General features: G+C 57.5%; 4 protein-coding genes across 7 annotated transcripts; 2 read left to right on the forward strand and 2 right to left on the reverse strand.

Moving 5' to 3' along the window:
* The first annotated feature begins 1,642 nt into the window (after positions 1-1,642).
* COG1 (component of oligomeric golgi complex 1) lies at positions 1,643-10,100 on the forward strand. Of its 2 annotated transcripts, none has more exons than XM_059485526.1 (14): positions 1,643-2,014; positions 2,469-2,713; positions 3,326-3,507; positions 4,098-4,268; positions 4,347-4,500; positions 4,657-4,867; positions 4,993-5,748; positions 5,963-6,109; positions 6,919-7,080; positions 7,325-7,452; positions 7,841-7,949; positions 8,450-8,559; positions 8,639-8,714; positions 9,922-10,100. In XM_059485526.1, the coding sequence occupies exons 1-14, from the start codon at positions 1,643-1,645 to the stop codon at positions 10,060-10,062; spliced, it is 2,964 nt and encodes a 987-aa protein (XP_059341509.1). In that variant the 3' UTR covers positions 10,063-10,100. The 2 variants fall into 2 exon arrangements, with proteins under 2 accessions (XP_059341509.1, XP_059341510.1); XM_059485527.1 differs by having other exon boundaries at positions 1,695-2,014; positions 7,277-7,452.
* Positions 10,101-10,593: 493 nt separating this feature from the next.
* On the reverse strand, positions 10,594-18,483 carry VCF1 (VCP nuclear cofactor family member 1). Of its 2 annotated transcripts, XM_059485530.1 has the most exons (4): positions 18,298-18,483; positions 16,448-16,544; positions 12,820-12,882; positions 10,594-11,247 (listed from the first exon to the last, which is right to left on the reverse strand). In XM_059485530.1, the coding sequence occupies exons 1-4, from the start codon at positions 18,342-18,344 to the stop codon at positions 11,005-11,007; spliced, it is 450 nt and encodes a 149-aa protein (XP_059341513.1). In that variant the 5' UTR covers positions 18,345-18,483; the 3' UTR covers positions 10,594-11,004. The 2 variants fall into 2 exon arrangements, with proteins under 2 accessions (XP_059341513.1, XP_059341514.1); XM_059485531.1 differs by lacking the exon at positions 12,820-12,882.
* A 122-nt stretch (positions 18,484-18,605) lies between these two features.
* C19H17orf80 (chromosome 19 C17orf80 homolog) lies at positions 18,606-21,979 on the forward strand. Its single transcript, XM_059486119.1, has 4 exons — positions 18,606-19,818; positions 20,063-20,242; positions 20,661-20,777; positions 21,294-21,979. The coding sequence occupies exons 1-4, from the start codon at positions 18,606-18,608 to the stop codon at positions 21,320-21,322; spliced, it is 1,539 nt and encodes a 512-aa protein (XP_059342102.1). The 3' UTR covers positions 21,323-21,979.
* Positions 21,974-25,197, reverse strand: CPSF4L (cleavage and polyadenylation specific factor 4 like). Of its 2 annotated transcripts, none has more exons than XM_059485528.1 (7): positions 24,942-25,197; positions 24,341-24,490; positions 23,989-24,084; positions 23,345-23,438; positions 23,065-23,107; positions 22,798-22,962; positions 21,974-22,462 (listed from the first exon to the last, which is right to left on the reverse strand). In XM_059485528.1, the coding sequence occupies exons 1-7, from the start codon at positions 25,042-25,044 to the stop codon at positions 22,097-22,099; spliced, it is 1,017 nt and encodes a 338-aa protein (XP_059341511.1). In that variant the 5' UTR covers positions 25,045-25,197; the 3' UTR covers positions 21,974-22,096. The 2 variants fall into 2 exon arrangements, with proteins under 2 accessions (XP_059341511.1, XP_059341512.1); XM_059485529.1 differs by having other exon boundaries at positions 22,241-22,466.
* Between the last annotated feature and the right edge of the window lie 1,168 nt (positions 25,198-26,365).

Here is a 26,365-nt window from a genome sequence, read left to right on the forward strand (position 1 = left end):
GGCGTTGGTGGCACCAGGAGGGACCACAGGGGCTGCTGCCACTCTGCCAGGTGATTTCTGCAGCCCCCAGCAGCCCTGTCCATGCCCTGGCAGTGGCTCTGTGCCCACCAGGACGTGCCCAAGTCATGTCCCTGCTCCCAGCCCTGTTTTCCTCCCTAGTAATCATTCCTCAGTGTCCTGATGTGGGACTGAGCCTCCCTGCAGCAAAGGCTGCTGGCTGCCATGGGGAGGGAAATAAAAGATTTTCCTACAGTTTCTGGTTGTGTGTGTGTGTGTTGGAGCAGCGGGATACGAGCCAGGCTTGGGCACCTCCCTGTGAGAGCATCCCGGGATTGTTCAGGATGGAAAATCCCTCAAATATCACTGAGTCCAACCTTGGCACTGCCCAGGCCACTGTCCCCAAGTGCCACATCCACACACCTTTAAATCCTTTAATTCAGGGATGGGGACTGTCTCCCCCCCAAGTGCCACATCCACACACCTTTAAATCCCTTAATTCAGGGATGGGGACTGTCTCCCCCCCAAGTGCCACATCCACACGGCTTTAAATCCCTTAACCCAGGGATGGGGACTGCCCCACTGCCCTTTCCATGCAGAAATTCCTCCTGATGTCCATCCTGCCCCTGCCCTGGCACAGTTTGAGGCAGTTTCCCCCTGTCCTGTCCCTGGGAGCAGAGTTTATCAACTCCTATGAACAAAAAGTTCAGCTCTGAGCAGCTGTGCAGCCCAGCAGCACCAACACTGCCCACACAAATGAACCAAATCGCTCCAAAACACCTGGGATCCTTTTATTCCCATCTCAATTTCCAACACAAACTGGATTTTAATAAAACACCCGAGCCCACCAGCTCTGCTTGCAGAGCATTCCCGTGGAGCTGGATCCCGCCTGGCTCTGGATCTGCCTCTCCCTTCAGGGCTGGAAGGGACATTAAAGCTCAATCCCATTCCACCCCATCCTGGATGGATTCTGGGGCAATATCCCGCTGCTCAGAGCGGTACTTTTGGAAGGAAAGGATGGGCAAACACCCCCAGCCCTGCTGGAACCAAGCAGCCCAAAGCGCCCTGAGGGCGAAACCTGCCGGCGTGTGTGGAGTGACAGCGGCACCCGCAGGCCGCGGAGCCCGACCCGTTTCCCGGGAAACGGGGAAGAGAAAGAAGACGCAATTAAATAAACAAACAAACTATAACTAAAATAAACAAAGCGGCGTTTGCTCCCTTCTGGCCGCGTCGCTGCGGCAACGCGGCTGTGCCCGACACAAAGATGGCGGCGCTGCCATGGCAACGGCACAGGGGGTGTGGCTGTGCCCGACACAAAGATGGCGGCGCTGCCGTCGACAGCTGGGGCTGGATGTGCCCGACACAATGATGGCTATGCTGCCACCGTAACGGCACCGGGGTGCGGCTGTGCCCGGCACAAATATGGCGGTGCTGCCGTGGCCACATCCCGTGTGCCCGTTACAAAGAGGGCGGTGCTGTCGTGGTCACACTGCCATGTGCCCGTTACAAAGATGGCGGTGCTGCCATGGTCACACTGCCATGTGCCCGTTACAAAGATGGCGGTGCTGCCGTGGTCACACTGCCATGTGCCCGTTACAAAGATGGCGGTGCTGTCGTGGCCGCCCTCCCGGTGCCCGGCACAAAGATGGCGGCGCCGCCCCGCGGTGACGCCCGGAAGCGCCGTCCCCTTCCCGTGCCCAAGATGGCGGCGGCGGCCCCGCCGGTGCGGGCCGGGCCCGGTGCCGGTGTCGTGGCGGCGATGGCGGCGCGCGGTGCCGAGGCCGAGGCGCTGTTCGAGGCGCACACGGCGGCCGAGCTGCGGGCGGTGGAGCGGCGGCTGCGCGCCGGGATCGAGCAGAAGCGGGAGGAGCTGCGGCAGATGGTGGGCGAGCGCTACCGGGACCTCATCGAGGCGGCCGACACCATCGCCGAGATGCGGCGGAGCGCCGAGCGCCTGCTGGGCGCCGTCAGGGGGCTGCAGCGGGGCGGCACCGCCCGGCCCGGCCCCGCCGGCACGGTGAGCGACAGCGGGGCGGCCACGGAACCCCGCGGGGCCTCTTTCCCCCCTGGACCCGCTCTTTTTCCCGCACTCCGTCTCCCTGCCTGGCCCCTTCTCCCGCTCCTTTCCCACGTTCCCATGCCGTATTCTTGCCCCTCTTTTATCCCCCTGTCTATTCCTCCATCCCCTCTTTCCCCCTTGGATCCATTCTTTTCCCCCTACTCCTGCTTGGCCCCTTTCCCCACTCTCACCCCTTTCCCACCTTCTTCTCTCCACTTATCCCGTATTTTTGCCCCTCTTTTATCCCCCTGTCTATTCCTCCATTCCTTTTTTCCCTCTTGGACCCACTCTTTTCCCCCCACTCCATCTCCCTGCCTGCCCCCTTTCCCACCTTATTCTCTCCACCCATCCCATATTTCTGCCCCTCTTTATCCCCTGTCTACCCCCTCATCCCCCCGTGTTCCCCCTCCAGGTTCGCCCACCGGCTCACCAGAGTTTCTACGGGGCTGCAGCCCAGCTGAAGCTGCTGCTGGAGGTTCCCGAGCAGGTCTGGGGGGCGGTGGAGGGCGGCCGGTACCTGCCCGCGGCCCGGCTCCACCTGCTCGGGGCTCACCTGCGCCGCCAGCTGCAGCTCGACACCCCCCGAGCCCGCTCCAGCGCCGTGCTCGCCCGCTTCCCCATCCTGCTGCGGCAGGTGGCGGCGGCCAGCCACCTCCGGTGAGCCGGGAACGGGCACGGAACGGCCGGCTGGGCTGGGAAGGGCTGCGTGAGGAGGGGATGAAGCCCTGGCTCAGGTTACGCAGAGGAGTTTTGGCTGTCCCATCCCTGGGAGTGTCCCAGTGCCCCGTGCTGGGAGCTGGATGAGATTTGCCTGGTTTAGGGATTTGGAAGTGCTGGATGCTAAAGTTCCCTCCCAGCCCAAAGCACTCCCTGTCACTGGCTCAGACACAGCCCAGGGAAGGCAGGACAGAGATCAGCTGCAGCATGGTGGGAGAGTAATGCTTCACCTGTGCCAGGAGGCTCTGTCACCTGGATCCCACAGGAGAGCCCAGGGCAGGTGCCAGGCTGGTGGCACAGTGCCCCAGGGGTGCCCTGCAGAGCTGGCAGGCAGGGACAGAGGGATGTGAGGGAAAATCCCGTGGCCAGCAGCACATCCTGGGGGCTCCATCAGGTAACAGGACAGGACTGATTTAGGGAGATCCTTTCCAACCCAAAATATTCCACTTAAAACATCTCCCCAGCCCTGTATTACCCAGATACCAGTGGGAAGAGTCCCACACAAGCCACGGTGTGGCTCGGGCAGTGACTCGCAGCTGGTTCCCGTGGCAGATCCACCGTCCTGCAGGAGAGCAAGGCCCTGCTGCGCTGCCCCACGGGCTCGGAGCAGGCGGTGGCAGAAGCCCTGTGTGCCATCATGCTGCTGGAGGACAGCTCCCCTCGGCAGGCCCTGGCTGACTTCCTGCTGGCCAGGAAAATGGCCATCCAGCAGCTGCTGAACCAGCCCCACCACGGTCAGTGCCGCCGGGCTGCTCCCCGGGGGCTCGGGGGGAGCCTGCCCCCGCTGCAGGGAGGGGAGAGCCCCAGAAACTGGGGGGATGGTGAATGGGGAGATGGGAGAGTCACATAAATTGAGAAGATGAGAGATTCCCATAAATTGGGAAGATGGTGAATGGGAAGATGGGGGAATCCCCATAAATGGGAAGATGGGAGATTCCCGTAAATGAGAAAATGGTGAATGGGAAGATGAGAGATTCCCATAAATTGGGAAGATGGTGAATAGGAAGATTGGAGATTGCCATAAATTGGGAAGATGGTGAATAGGAAGATTGGAGATTGCCATAAATTGGGAAGATGGTGAATGGGAAGATGGGGGGATCCCCATAAATGGGAAGATGGGAGATTCCCATAAATCTCATGGTGACAGGGACACTGCAAAACAGCACCAAAATTGCCAGTTGTCAGGGGCTTTGGCCAAGCCCACCTGTACTGGGGAGGCAGGTGGGGCATTGAGTCCTTTGCCCTCCAGCCCTCCCTTGAAGGGACCCCCGTGCCTCTGAGCCGTGCTGAGGGGCTGCCCTGGCTCAGAGCCCCCTCTCTGCAGGCGCAGGTATCAAGGCCCAGGTGTGTTCCCTGATGGAGCTGCTCAGCACCACGCTGTTCCAGGCCCACGCTCTGTTCTACACCGTGCCCGAGGGGGTGCCCCCGGAGCCAGCCCTGCCCTGTGGGCTGCTCTTCTCCACCCTGGAGAGCAGCACGGGCCAGAACCCCGCAGGTGAGGCCTGCACCTGCCCAGGTGTGCGGGCAGGAGGGCAGGGTGCCTGTGCTGGGCTGAGCCTGGCTGTGCTTGCAGGGAGAGGAGGGGTGCTGCAGGAGGATCTGAAGCTGAGCAGTTGGTTCAAGTACCTGCCCGAGTCCGTGGTGGAATTCCAGCCGGCCCTGCGGACCCTGGCACACCCCATCAGCCAGGAGTACCTCAGGGAGACCCTGCAGCAGTGGATCAACATGTGAGTGGGACAGGGCGGTCCCAGCCTGGCTGCTTCCTCCTCATCCCCTCATCCTCCTCATCCTCACCCTGACTGAAGCAGCCAGAGGCAGCACGGCACACCCAGCACCCTGTGCCAGGGCCTCACCTGCTCACAGGGGTGAAACTTTGCCTGCAGGTGCAGTGAAGACATCAGGACGGGGGTGAGGACGCTGCTGGTGTACGTGAAGAGCATGAAGGGGCTGGCAGGGATCCGTGATGCCGTGTGGGAGCTGCTGTCCAGCGAGTCCAGCAGCCACAGCTGGGAGGCCGTGTGCCGGCGCCTGCTGGGCAGGCCTGTGTCCTTCTGGGAGGAGCTGCTGCAGGAGCTCTTCCTGGACAGGCTGCAGGTGGGTGCTGAGCCCTGGGGAGCCTTGCTGTGCTCCCCCAGGAGTTGTCTCACCCAGCTCACAGTGCACTCAGCGTGGGTTTTAGTGTCCCATTGAATTTGGTTTTTCTCCTGGTTCCGTTGCAGACTCTGACCAAGGAAGGCTTCGACTCCATTTCCAGCAGCTCCAAGCAGCTGCTGGCTGCAGCCTTGCAGGAGCTGGAAGTGAAAGGTGGCAGCGGTGCCCTGAGCAAGCAGATCCAGCTGGAGCACAACGTGTCCCTGTTCCTGTGGTCGGAGAGCCCCGGGGACCTGCCCGGGGACGCGGCGTGGGTCAGCGTGGGGCAGCGCGGGCCCTTCGCCCGCAGCGGGCTGGCCATGAAGGCACAGGCGCTCACCCCGTGCGTGCAGAGCTTCTGCTCCACGCTGGACTCCAAGCTGAAGGCCAGGCTGGAGGATGTCCTGTCCTACCTCCCCGGGGACGACTCTGTCCCCAAGGAGCCGCCGCACTCTGCCTTCGACCGCTTCGCCGACGCCGGCACCGTGCAGGAGCTGCTGCGTGACAGCTGTGTCGCCTGCATCCAGCACCTCCTGGGCTGCGTCCAGGAGCAGCTCCAGAGTGCCCAGGGCCAGCTGGACCCTCCTGGGGATGCCAGGCTCCACGCGGTGCTCTTCATGGCCAGGCTGTGCCAGGCCCTGCCCGAGCTGTGCCCGCACCTGCAGCGCTGCGTGCTGGGCCGGCCGGGCGGCGCCGAGCCCAAGGAGCCGCGCTCTGCCAAGAAACTGGGCAAGGGCAAGGCCCAGGAGGTGCCCCCCGAGCTGGCCAAGTGGCAGGGGGTGAAGGCAGAGCTCCTGCAGCAGAGCCTGGTGGCTTACCAGCTCTGGAGCTCGGCTGTCACCAAAGTAAGGAGCGGTTTCCCTCCTCAGAGGTGGTTTTGGGGAGGGCTTCATCACTGGGGCTGCCCAGAGCTCCCTGTGCTGCTGCCTGGTCACAGGGTGGCTCCAGGGGCTTGGTGTTCATGAGGGTCACTTTGAGGGGTGCAGCAGGTCACAGGCAGGGTGGCCTTGGCTTTGTTAGAAGTGTCCTGTGATTGGGACTTTCATTGTTGTGCTCCAGGCCCTGGTTCAGTGCTTCACCCACACGTTGCTGCTGGACACAGCTGGCTCTGTCCTGGCCACAGCCACCAACTGGGACGAGATTGAAATCCAGGAGGAGACCGAGTCTGGGAGCAGTGTGACATCCAAGATCCGGCTGCCAGTGCAGGTACGAGGGACAGCCTGAGGGAGGAGCCCAGCGCTGGCTCCAGAACCGCTTGCTGAGTGCTGGGGAGGGTGTTTGGTGTCACCAGCAGGGGACAAACACTCAGTGGTGCTCTCTGAGACACTCACCTCGTGAGGACAGAGGTCAGAGGAAAGAAATAGGTCATTATTGCTGTTTATCTCTACGAGGAAGGTTGGCCCAGATCCTGTAAAACTGAGCCAGAGGAGGACTTAGGCCTGGTTTAAACACAGAGGTTCCATGGAAGCTGGGTGCATTGAAGGACAGGGCTGCAGCAGTGGGACTGTGGAATCCTGAGGGAGCTGAGGCTTCCCAAAGGTGTGGTGGTGGCACAGGAAGGGCCTCACAGGGACAGAGCAGGTGACAGAGGGGAGGAGGGCCAGGCCTGGAGTGAGTTCTGTGTTTGCACAGCATGGGAGGGGCTGGACAGGGAAATGCAGTGAGCCTTCTGCAGTGAATTCTGTTATCTGAGGGGAAAAGCAGCTGGGTGAGAATGCAGGAGGCCCAGGAGGTGAGGGAAGAACACCCCCAGGGAGTGGGTGGGCAGAAGATTAACGGGCAATTCTCTTCTCACTGCACTCAGTGTCGGGTAAAATCTTTTGGGGGCTTTGGGAGCCGCTGTAACCCAAAATCTGGGGTGTCAGTAACCCAGACCCTGTGAGATACCTGAGCCAAGCTGCGGGGCAGAGCTTTGTGGCTGCTCTGAGTGGGACACTCCCACCAGGCAGCAGAAGGGCTGTGGAGGGGAATGGAGTTCACAGAGCAGCTGCAAATAAACTCTGTTCTCTGCCCAGCCCTCGTGGCACGTGCAGTGCCTGCTGTTCAGCCTGTGCCAGGAGGTGAACAGGGTTGGTGGGCACACCCTGCCCAAGGTGACCCTGCAGGAGCTGCTCAGGAGCTGCATGGCAGAGGTGCTGGCTGCCTATGGGAAGCTGGTGGAGCAGAAGCAGGAGAAGGTACCTGGCTGTGGGATGGGAGGGAGAAGGTGGCTGGGAATGCTGGGGCACATCCAGCTCCTGGAACAGAAAAATGACAGCGTTACAATGCCTGTCCTGCCAGCTGGAAAGGGAACACCCTGGAAAGGCAGACACCAGATTTCACACTCTGGTTGTGCCTTGGCCTTGGTGTTCTCAGATGTTGCTCCTTGGGCAGCGTGCCCTGTGCCAGGGAGGAGCCCATTCCTGCCTGTCCTGTTTGCAGAGGCCAGACAGCTTCCCCCTGACCCAGAGCAGAGCCCTGCAGCTACTCTACGACCTGAGGTACCTCAGCATCATCCTGACAGCCAAGAGTGAGGACACAAAACCCAGCAGGATCAAGCAGGACTCCGGGTATGGCACATTCTGGGGTTCACATCCTCCAGCAGGGCTTTGGGGGGCCCTGAACCAGTGCAAGCTCCAAGCTCTGACACTGCACAAACACTGAGCTCATCCTCAAACCAGAGGAGGGTTCTGTGGCCAGGGGCCAGGTGTCCATAGGATACCCTCAGAGGGTGCCCCTGGACAGAGCAGTTGAGCTTCCAGCCAAGAGTCAAAGCCCTGGGAGGTACCACGGGGAGCAGTTTGGGTTGTGTAAGAGCTGGGAACCCTTGGGGCAGCTGCCCTTGTGCTGAGTAATTCCTGCTGTGCTCAGTCACCCCAGACAGGAAATCCCTGGCTGCTCCAGAGCTGGCATCACCAGGATGTCACCCCTGACAGGAGCTCTCTGCTCTGCCTGCAGGATTGACAAGGTCATCGACTTCCTGGAGGGACACATCGATCCCTTTGACCTGGATGTCTTCACCCCACACCTGAACAGCAACCTGAACCGCCTGGTGCAGAGAACCTCGGTAGGGAGCAGGGCTGGACAGCAGGGAACTGCACAGTGCCTTCAGCAGGGCAGCTGGGCTGGCTTTGAGCTGCTCAGTGCCTCAAGATAAGCACTGGCACTTGCCTGCAAAGGGGAAGAGTGCTCAGTGCCAGCTGGAGATAAGAGGAGCTGGCTGAGCTGGCTGCACGGCCCCGCTGCTGTGGGGCTGCCTGAACTTTATCTAACAGGATTCACCGGAGCCTGTGCCACACTAATTGGGTTAAGTGGTGCTGAAACTTAACAGGTCTGGGACTCAGCTGTGGGAATGATTAAATACCAGGGTTAAGAGGGGGGAGAGAGGCACTTCCTGTTCACACTCAGTGCTGATGGTGTGCAGTGGATTTACCATGTACTGTGGGGTCAGCTCTGCAGGAACCCCAGATCCACACAGCTCCTGCTGCCTTCCAGCTTCTCCTCCCCAAATCCTGCTGCCTTCCAGCTTCTCCTCCCCAAATCCAAGCCTCTGCTGGTGCCTTGCAGGTTCTCTTTGGGCTGCTGACTGGGACAGAGAACCAGTACACGAGCAGGGGCGGCGCTCTGAGCTCGCAGGAGCTGCACAACATCCTGCCCTTAGCATCCAGCCAGATCAGGTGAGGCACCCAGCTCTTCCAGGCATCCTCCTGCCTCTGGGAAGCTGCTCTGGAACATTTCTTTCTTCCATCTCTTAAGGTTTGGACTCCTGCCACTGAGCATGTCGAGCTCAAGGAAGAGCAAGTCCACTGCCAGGAGCACAGAAAGAGTCCAGGTTGGTGTTTGAAGTGAGTTGTAAAAACAGGAATATTTTCCCAGTGTTCATTGTCCCCCTGACACTGGAGTTTATGGGCAAAGAAGAAAGTAGCCAAACATTATTTCACCTGATTTTTATTTTCAGTAAAAGGAATCATTACGGCAGCACAGCAGGGGATGGGGTGGATTTCTCCAGGACTGTCCAAACCCCACCCAGCCTTTGCCCCTGAGGTTTTGGGGCCACTGCTCTGTGGCAGGCAAAAACCACTGCAGGGGCAGTGAGGGTTGACAAGGATGAGGGCAATGCATCAAAGCTCATTAAAGAGGGCTGCAGGAAAGGCTGAGGGACAGCAGCTAATGCTTGAACTCCTTTGCAGTGGGATGCTGCCCTGTAACCTGAGGAGGCCTGGCCAGGTACCCCAGCCTAGTGAGGCTGTCCTGCTGCTCCCCTGGTGCTGAGCTGTAGAAGCCAATGTTTCTGTTGCTCCATTTCCCCCAGTTTAAAACATCTGCTTTGTTGGAGCTCTGTGTGCTGGGTGAGAGCCAAGGAACACCTCAGTGCTGTGGCAAGCAGCAATTCATGTTTCCTTTACTTATTACCAGCCCAATCTATCCCTGCTGGTCTTGGCAACTGGGACAAGTTGTTGAGTTGGTAAGAGCCAAGACAAAGAGGTCAAGGCCTGGTTTTACCAGTGTCATTTGAGATGATGTTCAATTTCTCAGAGCCCTTAAGGGCCAGACCCAGCAGAAGGGGTGTTTAAAAGCCCAGAACTTCCCAGCAAAGGTGTTCCTTACTTCTCACAGCTCAGCTGGACTAGAGCATAGCAGTGTGCAGTGGTGTCTGCCTCATTCTGTCAGTCCCCTGAGCTCTGTGCTGTGCTCAGCACACCTGTGTCCTGTGCTAGCCACACTTCCCAGCATCCCTGACAGATGCTTGCTCCTCCTTCAATGCTAAAACTCTTCTGGAGAGGTTAAAATCTGCAGTTCTCCAGGAACAGCTCCTGCAGGGGCACCAGCTGTGCTTCTACCACGCTGTGTGAGGGTTTTGCTGAGTGTTCCTTGGGGTTTTATGAGCATTGAGTGACATCTGCCAAGTGCCCGTTGCCAGCAGCAGCGAGGTGTGTGTGTGTCACTCCCCCAACAGTGCCACTGCCCTGTGCTGCTGAGGGGACAGAGGGAGCCCCAGGGCTGCTGTGACAGTCATAGTCACTTTTGTGTCCCCCAAGGGCCAGGCTGCAGCTGCTGTGCTGCCCAGGGAGGACGAGGCCCGGCCGGGCTCGCTGTTCCGGCAGCTCCTCACCGACGACGAGGACACCGCGGCCCCGTCCCTCTTCAAGCTGGGCTGGCTCTCGGGCATGACCAAGTGAGGCAGCAGCAATAAAACTGCTCTGGCTGTTTGTCTCCACTGAGATGTGCCTGTCTGTCTGTCCCCTCGGTGACACCTGCGGGATTGTCAGGATTCCCCTCCTCAGAGCAGGGCGTGGCACGGGAAGCAGGCACAGCTTGGATTGTCCTTGTCCCCTGGCTGCTGCAGCAGAGGTGGAGCTGCTCTTTCACCTCCTATCCTCACATTGTTACAGTCAAATTAAAGGGGAAAAAAGCCAAAACAACCTACACACTAACAGAAAACAAAACATTTCACAGCTGGGAAGGGGTGCTGAAGCAGGGTAAGATGCCTGTGTCCTCCAGGCACCACCTCCCTGCTCTGAGAGGCCCCTGCAGCACCTGCCCGACCTGTCCTGCTCTGATTTCACATTTCCCTGCCAGTCCTGCAGCACTGAGGCTCATGAGAGAAACCTCGTCACCCTGAGCTGGGTGGGAGCTCACAGGCCTAAGCACCTGCACTCACTGGTCCTGTTCTCACTAACTCTAAATGCTCAAATAATTATGTTGCCAAATCATTTTTTAACTAGTTTATTGAAATTAAAAAAAGACTTATAAAACTGAAGAGGAACGCTTAAGAGAACTTTACAGAAAGCAACAACTTGCTAACAAACAGATTAGGCAGTCGATTGGAATTGGACAGTTTGCAATCCTATAACACACATGTGGACTCCTCAGTCTCCTCTTGCCACATACTTTAGAACCACCCCAAAAAGAATCCTATAAAAATTGCTTCAAAGCCCCTTTTGCATTGCAATAGTGCAGCAAACCACAAGTAAACAATCTCCTGTTAACCTGTTATTTCAAATATAGACTGAAAAGGCAACAGGCAATTTTGTGCAATTCCATTTTAACAAACTTTGAAGTTGAAATATCAAATCTACACAGTGCTGTCCCTTCACAGAAGGCAGGGAGCTGCTGGGTCATCATGTAGGGAGGCGTCCCCGGCTCTGTAGGCTGTGGAAGTGGGCTTCCTTCAGGATCTGGTTGATGTGGAAGTAAGGACCTTGGCTTAGTGCAGACTGCTCGTGGAAGGGCTGGGAGGAGACAGGGCTGGATCCTGCAATCCTGGGGTTGAGGCTGGCCTCTGCTCTGTCGGGGCTGTTGATGCTGCTGCTGCTACAGCTGCTGCTGCTGCTGCTGCTGCTGCCGCTGTCACTGCTGGAGGACTGGGACACACAGAGGGTGAACAGCAACATCAGACACTTCCTCCTCACCCCACAAACCTTTAGGATAAACCCCTCCCTTGCACGCTTCCAGCCCCACGGACTGATTAAATCCACCTTGGCACGGAGAGGTTGTTGTTGCCCACAGCAGTGTCACAGAGCTGAAGGGACAAGCCTTCAGCCAGGGTTCAGTGACCTCCAGGGTGTTGGATTTCAATCCTCCCCAGTTAAAGCCCTCAGCTCTGCCCCCAAGCCCACGTTTGCGCTAGTGAAGTTTGCTGGGGTGATCCGAGAATTGGAAAATAAAGAACATTCCCAGGGAGCTGCAGTGCCAGTGCAGGCAGGGCAGGGTTGGCACTAGAGGTTTGAAGGGAGCACCATGCAAAGCTCTTTCCTACAAGGCAACCCCAAAGTGAGATCTGAAGCATCCAAAGCAAGAGCTGTGAGAAACAAATGCACACAAGACCCACTTGAAGTCTTTGAACACCCTACCATCAATACTCTTCTCCCAGTTAAACACTCCATGGCAGAGTTAACTGGAAGTGTTCCACAGCAATTCCACACCAATTTACTGAACATGACAGTGAAAGAGCAACAGGCACTGAGGAATTGCTCATGCAGGAAAAAGAACTCAGCATTTGACTGGGATAAGAGGCCAGGGCTCATTTGCCAGCATTTAGGACAACCACATTTCATGGGCATGGCTGGAAGAGCATTTGCCATCATCATAAGGGATTCAAAGACATAAAACACCATTTAAGGGCTGCTAAGGAAAGGTTCCATTAGTTCCAGTTTTAGTTTGTGTGATCTGCTGGTCAGGACCTGCAAATATCTGGATGAGTCAATCAGCAAGTGGCTACTCTGCCACCCCATAAATGATTCATCAAAGCAGACAAAGTGACAGCAGCTAAAAAAAAAATCGATATTTTTCTAAGGATGAAGCCACACAAGTCACAGCTTTGTGGCCACATCAGAAGAGGACAAATTTCACTAAATCCTCAGGGATTTACCAGTCAGCACCTCTTCCAGAAGGGCTTCACCAGGAGTAAATCAGGAATGGTGCAAACTGCACCCAGCAGTGTGTGTGTGTAAATCAGGAATGGTGCAAACTGCACCTAGCAGCATGTCTGGAGTAAATCACATACCCAGCAGTGTGTCAGGAGTAAATCACACAGCCAGCAGCGTGTGCAGTGCCCAGGGAGGCACTGTGGATGTTTGGGTAGAACACAACCCTCCCCCCGGCCCTGATCCACCATCGATCCTGACCATCCAACCCTGACAAATTCCTTTGTTGTGCTAAGCACCAAAAACGCTTCAGCTCTGTGGGAGCACAGCAAGCCAAGCCGAGGGCCCCGGGCTGCGAGAGGGGAGAGAAACACAGCAGGGTCATTGCCCAGGGAGCAGAGATGGAACCACGGGAGCCAGCAGCCCCTCTGCCCACACCAGAGAGGGAGAGAGCCCCGGCAGCACAGGGAGGAGCTGGGGTGTGCTGGGCAGCGCAGCTGCTGTTGCAGAGCAGCACAAAGAGTCACACGCGATGCTGAGGGGGCCCAGCAGCCTCGGAGAGAAACCCACCGCACAGGACACTTTGTTTCCTTTTAGTCTGCGCTCCTTAGTGGGCTTCGTTACAGCCACCTTCTGCAAATCAAGGTAAAAATCCAAATGAGAACCTGGCCTGGCGTGCTGCTCACGTTTCACATCGCAACAAACATTTTCCAGCTGTTAGCAGTGAGTGTTGTGTGCACCTCAGAGCTGGCAGCGTGTCCTGGGACGTGCTTCTGACACCTCAGGCTGGTGACAGGGGGGGTTGCTCAGGCCCTCTTTATTTCCAGTTCTCTAAGGCAAAGGTTCACTAGCACTGGCACCCCCCACCACTGCCCACGTCACATGGAGCACCTACCATGTCCCCAGGCTGTGGTGCACACTCTGAAACGCATTTGGACTACAATCAGACAAGAAAAGAATCCTTAAAGTCATCAAGTCAGCAAGACAGGCATCACCAAAGCTTTACAGGGGCAAAGGAAAGCAGCCCAGTGATATTAATGAATACTTTAGCTATCAAATGCAGCCCACTGATATTTATGAATACTTCAGTTATCAAAAGGGCATCTTCAAGGTTTACTGGGCTCATTAACCCTTAACATCACACTTCAAGTTTTAAAACAAACAAATGTCCTGTTAAACGTGCAGATCTGGGACAATCCCTCGGGACAGGAACTGCAGAAAGAGCCACTCGACCCCTGCTGCTCTCAATGCCTTCCAAGAGGAGTTTAACAGAGCCACGGCCTGGTTTTAGTCAGAACTGAAGAGCAGCCCTTCCCTGGATAGTGGAGGACAAGAACTTTGATTTGATCTGTGCCAAGAACCCAGCAGCGTTCACTCCTGCCCAGAACAAAGCGGAACTGTGAGAAATTGGGGTTTGCAGAAGTTGTTCAGGAAGGAAAGGGTCAGCCAGAACACTCAGACTCGCTTCCTTCCCTGGGAAAACCAGAGCAAAGGGTTTGCACTGGGGATTGCCCAGGCTGCAGAGCTCAGCTGGGAACCTCAGCACTGCCCTTGGAGGATCCACTGGAACCCCAGCATTGGAGGATCCACTGGAACCCCAGCTTTGGAGGATCCACTGGAACCCCAGCATTGGAGGATCCACTGGAACCCCAGCATTGGAGGATCCACTGCAACCCCAGCATTGGAGGATCCACTGCAACCCCAGCATTGCCCTTGGAGGATCCACTGCAACCTCTCCTGGCCTGATCTGGGGACAAGCAATGGATTTCTAACCAAACACAGGGCAAACAACACAGCTGAGCTCCTGGAAAAGGGAGGACAGGCTGAACAGGAAGGGAAATTGCATGGCAAAGGCTCTGCCTTGCTAATGTTTAACCCTGGCTGCAGCTGCAGCCCTGTGGCCATGGACTGAGCCCAGGACAGAGGTTTCTGTCACCTGTGAGAGGCTTCTCCAGGAGCACCAGGAATGGCACATCCTTACAGCAAGTGGCCAAAAAGCAGCACTGCTGGAGATTGAAGAGAATGTGTTTCCATCCTGGGGAAGCTGGAAGTGCTGCCTGTCCTGGGTGAAAGGACAATGCAGAGGCAGAAAACAGCAAATCCTCTGGAACTGGATGTGATGAGGATGAGCAAAGTCAGGGACTGAGGGGTAACATCACAGAATTGCCCAACTTTGAACTGCCACTGAGGAAAAACCTCCCTTCACCTCATTCTCCAGAGCAAAATGCGCAAGACAAAAATAATGGGAAGAGATCCTGGCAAAAAACCCTGCCTGACTGCCATCAGGTTTAAAACCCTGCCTGACTGCCCATCCTGAGGCTGTGTTCTCAAAGAGGCCTCACTCTGCAAGAGGGAACAGTCAGTTTGAACCAAAACAGCCCACAGGAATCAGGACTTTGGGTAATGTTTCACAAAAAGCAGCTGTGCAATGCCCTGTGATGAAAAGCAACTCTCCTGTGCTCTTGGAAGTCACAAATTGCTCCCATTCCCCTTTTCCAGGCAATATCCCAAATCCAGGGGGATTTTTAGCCAGCTAGACGTGTCTTTGCACACAACAAGCTAAATGCAAGTGTTGCAAAGTGGCTGAGACTTTCCAAGCTGCACCAATGGGGAGCACTCGTGCACAATGAGCACAAGGATTTCTCCCCTTGGCACAGGAAGTCCTTAACCAAATGTTGGAATAACACAGATTTAATCTCGTGGCTTGAATTTCTGGGCATGCTCAGCTGAGGGATCTGACAAGAAAAACAAGCCAAAAAAACAAAAACAAAAAAAACCAAAAAAACCCCACAAAAACAAAAACAAAAAGCAAAAAAAGCTCCATTCATCAGGAGAAAACATTGGGAATTCTGTTCAGTGCTGTTTGAGAAGCTGTGCCCACATTCCTCAGCAGGGAGAGCTCCTCCCTGCCTCACACCAGGGTTTAATGAGTGAAAACCAGGCTTTACCAGGCAAGTGCATGCAAGAAGCAGGGTCTGTGTTAGGCTGAGCTGTTCCAGGGCTGCTGTCACCCCTGGTGTGTGGCACTGCCAGCCCTGCCCCATCACCAGGTGCTCACACTGCAAGCAAAGGTGCTGCTTCTGGCACTCACCATTTCCTGATATCCTTAATTTCATTAGTGCCACACTAAATCCGTGCCAAAGCTGCTTTGGCTTTACCTACCCTACACACACCGAGGGCTCTGACCTGTGGGACAAGTGATCCAGGGTCAGCTGGCACAAAGCAGGCTGCTGCTCCCAAAAAACCCCAAAATGCAGAGTTTCCCCCCTGAACACACAGCAGCTTCCATCCCAGGGGATTCCTCTGTGATGGAGAGCAGCTCTTAGGGCATTTCCAGCATTCCTGTCACTTAATCTACTTGTCCGGGTTAACAAGAGAGTTTCCCTCACAACAGGAATGTAGAAATATCCATTTCCAGATTGTAAAAGAGCTCCAAGTTACACAGCAACTAAATGTTTTCTGTTTTTCAATTAACAGTTGAATAATTGAGATAATTCTGTAATAATTCAGACTGTAATTGCTCATTACAATCCACCTTCAAAGTGAGGAGGCTCTAAAAAACTGAGGATATGTCCAAAACCTTCAAAGAAATTAATTTCATTAACTTCAGAGTGCTCTGCACCCTTTTTCCATTAATGTTTTACAACACAAGGACGTGGCTCACAGTGAATTTTCAGGTGATTCACCCAGGTGACATCTGGCAGCAGTTGGGAAATCAGCAATTTATTTTTTTTAAGACAAGAAATCTCAAATTACACTGAGAAAACACATGTCTTGCTTAAACTGAGCAGCTCTACCAGAGCATTTTTTGCACATCAGATAAGGCCTGTCTGGAATGTGTTTTGTCTTTCTCCCACAAACAATCACCTCCCTGTGAGCAAAGGCAAAGCTGATGGTCAGGCACAGTGAGCACAGGGACACATCCCCCCAGCTCTGGGCACAGCTCAGCCCAAACCAAAACCAAAACCCTGGAAATTCTTTCCCTGGGTGCTGCAAGGCAGGATTTGAAATTTCCTCCCAGAAATATTCAGGCCAGGCATAACCAGGCTCACTGGAAATGCTGATTTCCAAACTGATTTCAATCTCTGATGTCACCAAGCCAAACCTCACGCCCTCAAACACAAAGCTATGAAATAAAAATGGAAATAAATGCACAGATATTGAAATGCAGCCTGGCTTTGGCTGGGAAGGCTCTCACCTCAGTGTCCCACGAGTCCTGCAGGACAGAGCTCCTGGTGCTACGTTTGCTCTGGGGAACGTGACCATCCTCTTCAGTGCCATTCCTCCTCCTCTTCCTGCAGGGAGAGGAAATGATCAGTGAAAGAAAGCTCACTGAAAGCTCAAGAAACAGCTCATTAATCCATGTCCTCTGAAGGCACCCAAAAATGCAGGGATAAATGAATGCAGGGTGTCCCCAGCCCCCTGAGGTGCTGTGGGCCCCCACATTTCCCAGAGAAAAGGATCCTGCTCCTCACAAGATGTTTCCTATCGGTGTAAGTGACCTGGATTAAAACCATCCTCATTTAACAACTGCCAGCCTTGCAGATGTAGAAATAATCCCTGGGCTCAGAGTGACACCTGACAGGCTGGGGACAGCCCTGGGACGAGTGGCACTGAGCACATCTCCAATGATTCACCTGCTCTCACCACCCCACAAGGACTCTTCGGCCTCTCCCCTCTGTCTGGAGTCACATTCCAAAGCAACCACATTTCCCAAATGAGGTTTTGTCAGGAAACATCTTGTGCAAAACAAACTCTTCCCTGTCTCTGATGCATTTCCCATCCTCTCATGGCACCTTGCACTGTCTGGCATGGTGGGTGCAGGTTTTAACCCCACTTTTATCCAGATCTTTGCAGGCATCGAGGCAAAGCAGAGTTGGGAGGAGCACAGTGCTGATGTTCCCAGATTGCAGGAGATAAAGGGAACACCTCAACCACCAGGCTGGACAGGAGCTGGGACAAGCTGGGGCAGTGGGAGGTGGCACTGGATGGCACTGAAGGTCACTGCCAGCCCACGATTGGTGATTCTGTGCCACCAACACAGCAGCAGCTGCTCCCCAGCAGCCTCCCAGAATTCCCACACAAACATCAAACGATTCCTCCCCGCCCCACAAACACGACGAGTCAGCCAGGATCCAAAAAAACACGGGATGGAGCCGTTCTGGTGTGCCTAAAATTAACCCGTGCTCGGATGAGTCAAAACACACTCGAGGGAGGCATTCGTAGGTATTTATAACCGGCTCCTCTCTGTGCAGCAGGCTCTGGCCCACGCCTACAGCCCGGAGCTGCCTCGCTGCTCCGCATCCCTCAAAGGCAGGCACTGAACGCTGTCCGTCTGTCCGGGATCGCTCTCTGGGGAAGGGATTCTCCTCGGGAGCCTCTGGCTCCTTCCTTCCCCAACCCCTGCAGTGACCTCGGGGCTTGGGGCACCCTGGGTGTTTGTGCCCATGGCAGGGGGAGCACGGGATGGGGTTTGGGGTTCCTTGCACCCCATTCCCCAACTCCACAATCCCCCACGATCCCTCATCTTCTCCCCCACATCCCGTGGTAGGGGGAACACGGGACAGGCTTTAGGGTCCCTTCTACCCCATTCGCCGACCCCACGATCCCTCACAACAACTTCCCAGTGCCCACCTGCTCCGCAATCCCTCAGATTTCTCCCCCACATCCCATGGCAGGGGTGGCGCAGGATGGGCTTTGGAGTTCCTTTCACCCCATCCCTTGACTCATGATCCCCCCTCAGCCTCTCAGCTCCCACCTGCCCCACGATCCCTCAGCTTCTCCCCCACATCCCGTGGCAAGGGTGGCATAGGACGGGCTTTAGGGTTTTCCACCCCATTCTCCGACTCCACGATCCCCCTCAGCCCCTCAGTGCCCACGATCCCTCAGCTTCATCCCCCGCATCCCCTCACCCTCCGGAGCGCCCCCAGCCTGCCCGACCCCCGCAGCCCCACTGAACCCTCCGAGCGCTCGGTGTCCGCTCTCCCCTTCCCCTGAGCGCGGCCGCTCCTTCCCCCCGCTCCCTCAGGCCTCGCCGCCCTCACGCACCTCTGTCTCGCTCCCCGCTCGCTCGGCAGCGGCTGCCGGCAGCTCATGGCGGGCGGGAGCGCGGCGGGGCGGGCGGAGGGGCCGCGCTGAGCGGGACAGGCCGCGCCGAGGAGCGGAGGCCGCGCTGAGGGGCGGCAGCGCGGCCCTGCCCGGCCCCGAGCGCCGCTTCCGCCGCGTCCGCCGCTTCCGCCGCCTCGCCCCGCGACGTCACGGCGTGCGCCGGGGCGGGGGGCCGGGACATTGTGACGTCACAGCGCCGCCGCGCGGGCGGGCTTTGTGACGTCAGCGGGGCGGTTCCGGTACCGGTGATGGCGGCGGGGACGGAGCTGTGCCCGCACTGCGGGCGGCCCTTCAAGCGGCTCCGCGCGCACCTCCCGCACTGCAAGGCAGCACCGGCAGCACCGGCAGCGAGCCCCGGGCCGGGCACCGGCAGCGCCGCGCGGCCCGTCCCGAGCAGTGCCCGAGGTGCCCGCCCGAGCCCCGGCAGCGCACCGGGAGCGGCGCCGGGATCGAGCCCTCAGCCCTCCGCCGCCAGCGGCAGCGCCCCGGAGCCGAGCCCAGCGCCGCGTCCTCACCCGGCCCCCGGTACCGGCCCTGCCGCCCCCGGTTCCGGCCCCGGCGCGGTGCAGGACGTGGCCCGCAGCCTGGACCTGCACCCCGAGGAGGTGGAGGATGTGCCCCGGAGGCTGCGGGAAGGGGTGAAGGTGGTGATCGAGAAGCACCGAGCCAGGGTGGTGCGGGAGAAGGAGCCGCGGAGCCGCGGGGAACGGACGGAGCCCGGCCCCGCTCCCCGCAAATGTGCCCCGAAATGGCGGAGCAAGGAGGCGCCGAGCCACGGAGCGGCGGGGAGCGGGAGCTCCAAGGGAGGGAAAAGCGGCTTAAAGGCGACAAAGACACCGCGAGAGCCCGCGGAGAGCAGCGACAGCCCCGGTGACCTCGTCCAGAAGAAGGGAAGAGACAAACCCCGGGCAGGAGGGGAGCGGGTGCAGATGGAAGCTGGGGAGCGATCTGAACCCCCCGTGTGTGCTCTGCACCCCCGGAGCCTCCGGCTGGCACCGGCGGAGCCCATCGGGGCTCACGGCCGGGGGACAGCCGGGAACGAGCTGGGGCTGCGGGGGGAGGCAGTGCTCGAGCCCACCGTGAGCACAGCCCCGGGGCTGGCATTGCAAACCCGGCCCCTTCCGAGCCCGGGCACTGCCCCGGGGCTGGCATTGCAAACCCGGCCCCTTCTGAGCCCGGGCACTGCCCCGGGGCTGGCATTGCAAACCCGGCCCCTTCCGAGCCCGGGCACTGCCTCGGGGCTGGCTCTGCCCCACACACCCCAAACCCAGCCCAGCCTGAGCCCAGCTCTGCCCCACACACCCCAAACCCAGCCCCCCTGCTCAGCCCGGGGCTTGGAGTGGTTTCCAGAATTGTATCCCGAGTCAGGAGGGCTGAGGATGTTTCCAGGGAGTCGTTTCCACGAGGATGTGAGGATCACGGTGGAGACAGCCAGGGGTGGATTGGCACCGGGGCAGCAAGGTAATGAAAACCTCCCTGCTGGGATGTGCTGGAATGGCAGAGGGAATGGGAGAGGAGGGGTAGGGAACGGGAAAGGAAGGGCAGGGAATGCTGGGCTTGCCCAGGGAAGGATCCAGGAGAATCCAAGGAGCTTTACCTGGGCCTCCTCCAGCCTGCAACACCAATGGGTGATGTTTTTATGGAGTCTTGGACTGATATGGAGCCCAAACTGTGTGTGAGGGGTGACTCCCTCTCCTTTTCCCAGCCCAAAAGGCACATCCCATGCCATGCCAGCACAGAGCCCTCGTGGCTGTGACCAGGCTGTGTCACCCTGCAGGTCCCCTCGCCGACAGGCCCCTGATGGAGGTGAGGCTGGGCGAGCTGCACACCTGGATCGGCACCTGCAGCTTCTCTGCCCAGGGGCTGCTGGGAGCAGTGCAGAGAGGTGAGAACTCCTGGCTTTTGGGGCACATCCATCCCACTTCCCTGGTTTACTTTGTTCAAATAGCCAGCCTGGATCTTTGCAAAGCACAAATCATGGAGTGCTGGAAGGGACCAGAAGGATGATCCAGTGCCATCCCCTGCCTTCCACTGTCCCAGGTGGCTCCAAACCCCATCCAGCCTGGCCTGGGGCACTGCCAGGGATCCAGGGGCAGCCATTGCTCCTCTGGGCACCCTGTGCCAGGGCCTCACCCCTCACAAGGAACAATTCCTTCCCATCCATCATCCCAGCAATCCCTGCCCTCTGGCACTGGGAATAAACAAACAAACCTCCCCAACACTTTGGCTGTGTAAAGTCACAGGGAAGCAGTGAATTCCCAAGAGCAGCCCATGATTTACCCCTCTCCTTTCTCTCCCAACAGCCTGGGGCAGTTACTGTGCCAAGTACATCCACGTGAAGCAGGGGGGACCTGCTGGAATCTCCATGCTCCTGGCTGGCTACTGCCTGCTCAGCTATGGCTGGAACTATCAGCACTTCAGTAAGGCTTCCTGTTTCAGGAATTCTTCCTCTTGCAGCACTTGGAAAGTCTGTTTAGCACTCCTGTTAATTAAAGCTCTGGATCAGTAAAGGCTTCCTATTTCAGGAATTCTTCCTTTTGCAGCACTTGGAAAGTCTGTTTAGCATCCCTGTTAATTAAAGCTCTGAAATAATTGAAATAATTAAATTGTTTAAACACTCCCCATTTAATCCCAGAGCTCAGAGAGCAGGATTCTCTAGGTGGGCAGAGGAATTTGCTTAATAAAAGTGCTGATAGCAGCTGCTGACTCACAGCTTCTCCCTGGAGAGCACCAGGATTGTCAGGAGCACTTGGAAAAGCCCACACGGGGCAGAGGGAGGAGATGTTCCAACAAGAGCTGCATTTCCTGACAGATTACAAGGAATGTGGTGGTGTTTGGGTGGTTCCAAACACAAAAACAGAAGCTGCACTTGGGCTGGAGCCCCCAGACAAATCCCTGTGCTGACCCTGGAATTTTTTCCCTCCGTGTTCTTCCAGAGCGGCACCGCTGGAGAAAATACCACTGAAGGAGCTGGAGCAGCAGCCAGGGAACAGCCCCAGCTTTGGGGAGGCAGCAGAGCAGCCAGGAGCAGCATCCCAGCAGGAATTCCCAGCAGCAGGGGCCTGGCTGGGGCTGCAGCTGAGGAGGAGCTGCTTTGCAGGTCGGCTGGTGTGGCACAGAGGTGACAGGGACAGCCTGTGCTCACCCCTCCGTGGTCAGGCAGCTTTAATAGTGAAGTGAGAAAGCTTTAGAGGGATCTGTGGGGGCAGGAGAGCTCCTGGAGCCTGTAGAGTCCCAGATCCCCTGTTTGGGACAGGAGACAACACCTTGTCCTGAGCTGTCATTAGAGATTATGTGACAATTCTGCTGTAGCTGAGTGCACTTCAACCCCAGGAACCATTCCCTTCAAATTCAGAGCTGTGCCTGGCCCAGCCCAGTTTGTACTGGTGGGACTGGCCAGGACCTGTGTGAAGGCACTGGAGCAGCAGCTCCAGACCCAACACCCCAGTTCTGGGGAACAAAACTCCACGGGATGAGCTGCTGTGCCCAAAGGGCAAACCAGGACAGTCAGCAGTGCTAGTTGGAGCCTGCCATCCCCAGACATGTCTGGGAAAGGGTTGTTCGTGTTCCAGGCATGAAGGGCAAAAAAAAAAAAAAAAAAAAAAAAAGCCAAGAATTAAAAGTTTGAGCTCTTTATTCTGCAGAGTGCAGTAGTGCCGTGACAGAGGTGCTGCACCAAAAACTCTCTCACCAGCAATAAAATCTGTGTGGATTTTCCTTTCCTGCTTGGCTTGTGATCTCACACGTGGTGCTTTGTGCCCCTTTCCCAAGGGATGAGGGCATCCCCACCCTCCTTGTGCCCAAAATCCTGGCCCCAGCCAGTTCTGCACCCTTCACACCTTGGCAGTGCTGCTGCTGCCCTCAGCCAGCTGTGCCAGGGGAGCAGCCAGCTGTGCCAGGCCCTGATTTCCATTGCAAGCAGCGATTTCTGTGCTGTGAGCTGTGCTGGGCAGACCCTGCTGGCTGTCCCAGTGCTGTGTCCATGCTGTGTGTCCTCCTCATCCTCCTCCTCCTCTCCTGAACTGTGTGGAGCACTGCAGTCACTTTCCCAGCAGCATTTCCAGCTGAGTCCTCCTGCTCTGGCTGGCACAGGGTCTGGCTGATCCTCTCTGGGGGCACAGGGAAGGGGTTTGTGCTGGATCAGCCCTTGCCACATCCCCATGTGTTCATTTCCACAGGAATGGGATCATGGAACAGCACCCTGAGAGTTCCAACTACACCAAACCTCGGGGGATTTGTTGTTCCCAGGGTTCTCACCACTCAAATCCCTTCCCCTGCTGGTTCCCACCCCAGCTCCAAACACCACAAGGAAAACACACATTTCCAGTCCAAGAGGCTGTTTGGGAGCACCCTGAGCATCCCCACAGCACCTGCTGCCCCCCTCCTCCCCCCAAGGTGACACCACTGCTCCAAGCCCTCCCATTGCCCAAATTCTCTCACCTTGGAGCAGGTGCCTCCCTCCAGCAGGCTCTGGGGGCAGCCCCTGGTGTCCCACAGCTGCTGGGTGCCACGTGCAGGTGGCTCCTTGGCTGGCACATGCTCACCTCCCCTGTCCTGTGCAGCAGCCAGATCCCTCTGTACCAGCCCCCACGGGCATCCAGCTCCCTGGGGAAAGGGGGCAGAGGGGGCAGTTGGCATCTGCTGCCCCACAGGAGCTGGGGGGCACCTGGGGCATCACCCCCATGGGCACAGGGACAGCAGCTTCACCTTGGATGGGTCCGTGCTGCTCGGCATCAGCCCGGCCTTGAGGCTGGAGGGGACACAGAGGACAGGCAGTTACTGCTTGGGGTGTCCCCAAACCCCCCTGAGGCTCCCCCAGCCCCTCAGGGGTGTCCCCTGCCCCTGCTGTCAGCAGCACAGCTCGGGTGTGGGGTTTGGTTCATTCAGACCCTTTGTGTCCTTGTCCCTGGCCCTGCAAGGGCCACAGCCATCTCAGAGAGTGGATTTCACAGCCCCCAAACCACACACCAGCCCCCCCAGTACGTACTGCACGAATTTGCACTTGGGTCCCTCGGGGCAGAAGCCCACCAGGTAGTTGGCACACATCACCCTCCTCGTGTGCTTGTACTGGCACAGGGGACCTGCCGGGCACAGGGGACACTCACAGGGACACGGAATTGTGAGAGCTCTGCTTTCCCTGCAGTCCTGAGCCCAAATCCACCCCCTCGGGTCATCGGGCACCCCCTGCCCCATAGCCATGATATTTTCTGAAAAATACTTTTCTTGGGATGTTTCCTCCTGAGAAGCTGACAGGCCTCAGGAACAAAAGGTAAACATTGATTATCTGCTGCTGTGGGATGCAACAGGTGCATCTGGGATTGGTCTCATCTGGTTGTTTGTAATTAATGGCCAATCACAGTCAGCTGGCTCAGACAGAGCCCGAGCCACAAACCTTTGTTATCATTCTTTCTTTTTCTATTCTTAGCTAGCCTTCTGATGAAATCCTTTCTGCTATTCTTTTAGTATAGTTTTAATGTAATATATATCATAAAATAATAAATCAAGCTTTCTGAAACATGGAGTCAGATCCTCATCTCTTCCCTCATCCTCAGACCCCTGTGAACACCATCACACTGCCCCATCCCCTCTGGGCACCCCCTGCCCACCCTGCCCTGCCCATCCCCAGCTCACCGTGCCAGCAGAAGCCTCGGTCGTACCAGGGACAGCGCCCGGTGCTGGCGGTGGCACCGGCGTGCAGGAAGGGACAGTCCTCGCTGCTGCACTCCCCTGTGGGGACAAGGCATGGAACACTCGGGACAACGCACAGGGAACGAATCGCGCCAGGATGGGCTGGATCAGAGGAATTGTGGTGCCCTGGGACAGCTCGGTTTGGCTGGGATGAGATGGGGATGGGGGGACAGCGACCCGGGCTGTGTGACAGTGGCACTTCTCCCCGCAGGCAGGAGGTGGCATGAGCCGCTCGCTCCAGGCCAGCCCCGAGGGATGGGAAGGGTCTCCCCGGGATGCCCAGCCCCGCACCTACCGAACCTGGAGTAGAAGTAGCACTCGGGCACCCGGCTGGCATCGTAGCCGTGCAGGAAATCGCAGCCATCGCCCCTCTTGCAGAGCCCTCGCAGCCAATGCTTGCACACGGTGGCCTTGGTCCTGCCGGGCCGGGGGTGGCCCTGGACAGCTGGGACAGCTCTGTCACTGCCAGCGGGTCCCCAGTGTCTCAGCATACCTGGGACAGCCCCGGCACTGCAGCCTGTCCCCAGTGTCCCTGCTCACCTGGGACAGCTCTGTCACTGCCAGCGGGTCCCCAGTGTCCAGCCCAGCCTGTCCCCATTGTCCCAGCATACCTGGGACAGCTCTGTCACTGCCAGCGGGTCCCCAATGTCCCTGCTCACCTGGGACAGCTCTGTCACTGCCAGCGGGTCCCCAGTGCCCAGCCCTGTCACTGCCAGCCTGTCCCCAGTGTCCCTGCTCAGCTGGGACATCCCTGTCACTACCAGCCTGTCCCCAGCAACGCCAGAGCCAGGACAAAAACCAGCCAGGTTTTGCAGGAAGGCAGCAAGAGGAGAACCCCAAAAGCTCCCACGGCCCCAGCACCCCCCAAAAACGCCACAGCCCTGTCCCCAACTTACTGTCCACCCCCGGGAAGGGCAGGGGCTGAGCTCTGAGCTGCTCCACATCAGCCTCCGAGTCAAGGCTGATCCTCTCCACACCAGCCACCAGCTCCTGCATCATCCCTGCTGCGGGGAGAGCCCAGCAGGCGAAGGGGAAGAGAAAAGGGAAGAGGAAAGGGCACTCCCCAGGGAAAACACAGCTCTCCAAAGGGAGCACCACGCTCTGCAGGTCCCTGCAGCCTCCCCAGGCCCCAGCAAAACCCTCCTCCTCTTCCTCCTCCTCCTCCTCCCCAGGCAGAGAAGAACCAGCCGCAGCAGCCCTGCAGCGCTGCATTTACAGGGGGGAGCTGCCCACATCTGATCCCAATTTGCAGCCCTGATTGCCTGCTGCCCCAGCTGGGGAGCTCAGCCCCCTCCCCTCTCAGCCTCCCCACTCCCACATCTGCTTCTCCTCCAGGAAAGGGGCTGGGGCTGCCTGGGGGCTGGGTTAACCCCTCACTTCGAGGCCTTGCATGGAGACAAACACGGCTAGAGTGCTGGGATGGAGCGTTCCAGCAGCACGGAGTGGGTGCTGGGTGTGTTTGGGGTGCTCTGGGCACAGCAGCACCAGCCCCTGCCCTGCTCTCCAGTGCCTGGCATGACAGAGCCACAGCCCTGGGCTCCTGGAAGGGGCCACACCTTTGCATCCTAACAAATCATGGAGTGGTTTCTTGTGGAATGCTCCTCAGAGACCTCCTTGCTCCATCCACAGGCAGGGAACTTCCATCCCTGAGTGCACTTGAACCCCAAGAACCATTCCCTTTAAATTCCCTTAAATCCCTGTGCTCACCCCTCCGTGGTCAGGCAGCTTTAATAGTGAAGTGAGAAAGCTTTAGAGGGATCTGTGGGGGCAGGAGAGCTCCTGCAGCCTGCAGAGTCCCAGATCCCCTGTTTGGGACAGGGGACAACACCTTGTCCTGAGCTGTCATTAGAGATTATGTGACAATTCTGCTGTAGCTGAGTGCACTTCAACCCCAGGAACCATTCCCTTCAAATTCAGAGCTGTGCCTGGCCCAGCCCAGTTTGTACTGGTGGGACTGGCCAGGACCTGTGTGAAGGCACTGGAGCAGCAGCTCAGACCACAACACCCCAGTTCTGGGGAACAAAACTCCACGGGATGAGCTGCTGTGCCCAAAGGGCAAAAACCCTTTGGCATGAAATCTATGGGGTTTTCACGGGTGCCAGGCTCCAGTGGCACATTCTGGGCACGACCAGGGCTCTGTGGGTTTGCTGGAGCCCACCTGGAGCAGGATTTATCCCTGGATTTATCCCAGAGCTCCATCCCAAAGCTCCATCCCTGCTCAGCCCTGGGGCTGCCACGGCCTGTGGAGCCCTGCTCCCATTCTGTCACTTGCCATCAGAGCACTGGACCAGCACTGCCACACTCTGCCCGTGGGTGCTGC

Source organism: Ammospiza nelsoni, chromosome 19, assembly GCF_027579445.1.
Source record: "Ammospiza nelsoni isolate bAmmNel1 chromosome 19, bAmmNel1.pri, whole genome shotgun sequence".
Classification (NCBI taxonomy): Eukaryota; Metazoa; Chordata; class Aves; order Passeriformes; family Passerellidae; genus Ammospiza; species Ammospiza nelsoni.

Bases quoted from the DNA above. Each gene is read 5' to 3' on its own strand.
- VCF1 (XM_059485530.1), bottom strand. From the start codon at position 18,344: ATGAGCTGCCGGCAGCCGCTGCCGAGCGAGCGGGGAGCGAGACAGAG. The intron at 12,883-16,447 runs GTGAGAGCCTTC...CTTGATTTGCAG, and splicing joins AGGACTCGTGGGACACTGAG to AAGGTGGCTGTAACGAAGCC. The intron at 11,248-12,819 runs GTGGGTTTCTCT...TGTGTGTCCCAG, and splicing joins GAAACAAAGTGTCCTGTGCG to TCCTCCAGCAGTGACAGCGG.
- C19H17orf80 (XM_059486119.1), top strand. From the start codon at position 18,606: ATGGCGGCGGGGACGGAGCTGTGCCCGCACTGCGGGCGGCCCTTCAAG. The intron at 19,819-20,062 runs GTAATGAAAACC...TCCTTTTCCCAG, and splicing joins ATTGGCACCGGGGCAGCAAG to CCCAAAAGGCACATCCCATG. The intron at 20,778-21,293 runs GTAAGGCTTCCT...GTGTTCTTCCAG, and splicing joins CTGGAACTATCAGCACTTCA to AGCGGCACCGCTGGAGAAAA.
- COG1 (XM_059485526.1), top strand. From the start codon at position 1,643: ATGGCGGCGCCGCCCCGCGGTGACGCCCGGAAGCGCCGTCCCCTTCCC. The intron at 4,868-4,992 runs GTGGGTGCTGAG...GTTCCGTTGCAG, and splicing joins TCTTCCTGGACAGGCTGCAG to ACTCTGACCAAGGAAGGCTT. The intron at 7,950-8,449 runs GTAGGGAGCAGG...GGTGCCTTGCAG, and splicing joins GCCTGGTGCAGAGAACCTCG to GTTCTCTTTGGGCTGCTGAC.
- CPSF4L (XM_059485528.1), bottom strand. From the start codon at position 25,044: ATGATGCAGGAGCTGGTGGCTGGTGTGGAGAGGATCAGCCTTGACTCG. The intron at 22,963-23,064 runs GTGAAGCTGCTG...CCCTTTCCCCAG, and splicing joins GCAGCACGGACCCATCCAAG to GGAGCTGGATGCCCGTGGGG. The intron at 22,463-22,797 runs GTGAGAGAATTT...GCCCCCAGAGAG, and splicing joins AGGGAGGCACCTGCTCCAAG to GATCAGCCAGACCCTGTGCC.